General features: G+C 39.1%; 1 protein-coding gene across 1 annotated transcript; it reads right to left on the bottom strand.

The window, feature by feature from the left end:
• Nucleotides 1–70: 70 nt before the first annotated feature.
• On the bottom strand, nucleotides 71–969 carry LOC123484233 (CMRF35-like molecule 5). The gene is made up of 2 exons (XM_045214352.1): nucleotides 749–969; nucleotides 71–399 (listed from the first exon to the last, which is right to left on the bottom strand). Exons 1-2 carry the CDS (start codon nucleotides 786–788, stop codon nucleotides 71–73), a joined length of 369 nt encoding a protein of 122 aa, XP_045070287.1. The 5' UTR covers nucleotides 789–969.
• Nucleotides 970–1,879: the final 910 nt, after the last annotated feature.

The following is a 1,879-nucleotide window of genomic DNA, read 5'->3' on the forward strand; positions in this document are numbered from 1 at the left end:
CTGAAACAACTTTATGTCAGGGGATATAAGTCAGGAAGTTCATTACTAGATATCAATTTATATGTAGTGTTCACTTACCATCTGTAACTGTGAGATACACCTCTTGGTATGTGTCCTTTATAGTTCGGTCCACTCCACACCAGTAGGTCCCAGAGTCTGGCTTCCTCAGGTTCTTGATGGTCACATAGAAGACTCCATATCTGTTGTCATCTATACTGTATCTACCTTGAGATACATTCTTTCTCCCATTAGTTTGAACCAGAATATCTTTACCAGAACATGTCCCCTTGCAGAAGTATTTGATGTTGTTCCCTGCCAATGTGAATGAGCAGCCGAACATGACTTGTCCTCCCACCACATCCTTCACATTCATGACAGCTGACTCCACCACACACAGAGCTGTCAAACAGAAACACACAGTACAGTCACAACTGATGACCTGTGAAATATACTTTAACCTGCTCAAATCTTACTTTAACCCTGCATAAAACTTACTTTATCCCTGCACAAATCATACTTGAACCGTGGACATCTTCCTTTAACCCTGCATAATCTTACTTTAACCCTGCATAAACCAAGGTAAAAGACCAACATATTAAGCATTCTAAGTTCAGTGCATTATCATAAGGTACATGTGAAAAACAAACTCAGAACTGTAAAACCTTATAGACAAGTACCTTTTTTATTCCTTTTGTACTATATAATCCAGACAGTAGTATATAAACTGATACAGACAGACAGAGCTCACCTGAGAGAAGACAGCAGGAGACAACATGGAGTATCTTCATTCTGGACAGTTAATCCTCAATTACTATACCGTTGAAGTTACTTTACTATCACAGTTACTATACTGTTCAAGTTACTTGACTATACTACCAGCTAGCACAGGTCCACAACAGCTTCTCTGTCAGCTATTCGTTTGACAGCAGGGTGTTTCTGAAATGATCTGTCTTCCTTAGTTGAAGCTCCTCCCTCCTCTAACAACCTACCCCTCTCCTCTCTCTCTCTCTCTCTCTCTCTCTCTCTCTCTCTCTCTCTCTCTCTCTCTCTCTCTCTCTCTCTCTCTCTCTCTCTCTCTCTCTCTCTCTCTCTCAATTCAATTCAATTCAATTCAAAGGGCTTTATTAGCATGGGAAACATATGTTTCCATTGCGAAAGCAAGTGAAATAGATAATAAACAAAAGTGAAATAAACAGTATAAAATGCATGTCAGAGAGATTGAGATAGTGATGGTGGTGGTAGAGTGGGTGGACATTAGCTGATACATCCTAATTTCTCTGTAGTGACCTCAGTGTCTACAGGTCTATATGTCCTGCTGAGAGAAACTGGTTCAATACGGCCGGATGTTAGACTTGTGTTAAAACTGTCAACTTCTCTTTTCTAAAGTTACCACGTTTGTTTCAGCAGAGGGGAACACATTGTTGAGATGATGACAATATAGTTAAAATATACATAAATCTCTTGAATTACTTTTCTATGACATTTCATTGATCCAAATACAGTCTTTGTAAATGATCAACTCAACAGATGAGTTTCTGAACAGAAGAAACATCCCTCCTCTACAACCCAACTCCCCCTTAATGAATGATGTCATCACATAACAGACAAGCAACTGAGATCTCAGTCAACAAATAGAACGACCTCCACATCGCCCCCTACAGAATGTTATCAGTACTGATGAATAAATATCCTATAATCTCGACAACCAGACGGTTCTTTCGCTCTCTATTGAGCCTGGGGACGAAGTTACGGTTATGTAAGTGAAATTCCATTAATGGATTGAAAAGTCTACATGGTAAATGATGGTCATCAATGATAAATTGAGTTGTGATTATTGTTATAAATTCAATTGGACACCAGCTCTGGTAACGATAACACT

This window comes from Coregonus clupeaformis, unplaced genomic scaffold (genome assembly GCF_020615455.1).
Source record: "Coregonus clupeaformis isolate EN_2021a unplaced genomic scaffold, ASM2061545v1 scaf0241, whole genome shotgun sequence".
In the NCBI taxonomy this organism is placed as follows: Eukaryota; Metazoa; Chordata; class Actinopteri; order Salmoniformes; family Salmonidae; genus Coregonus; species Coregonus clupeaformis.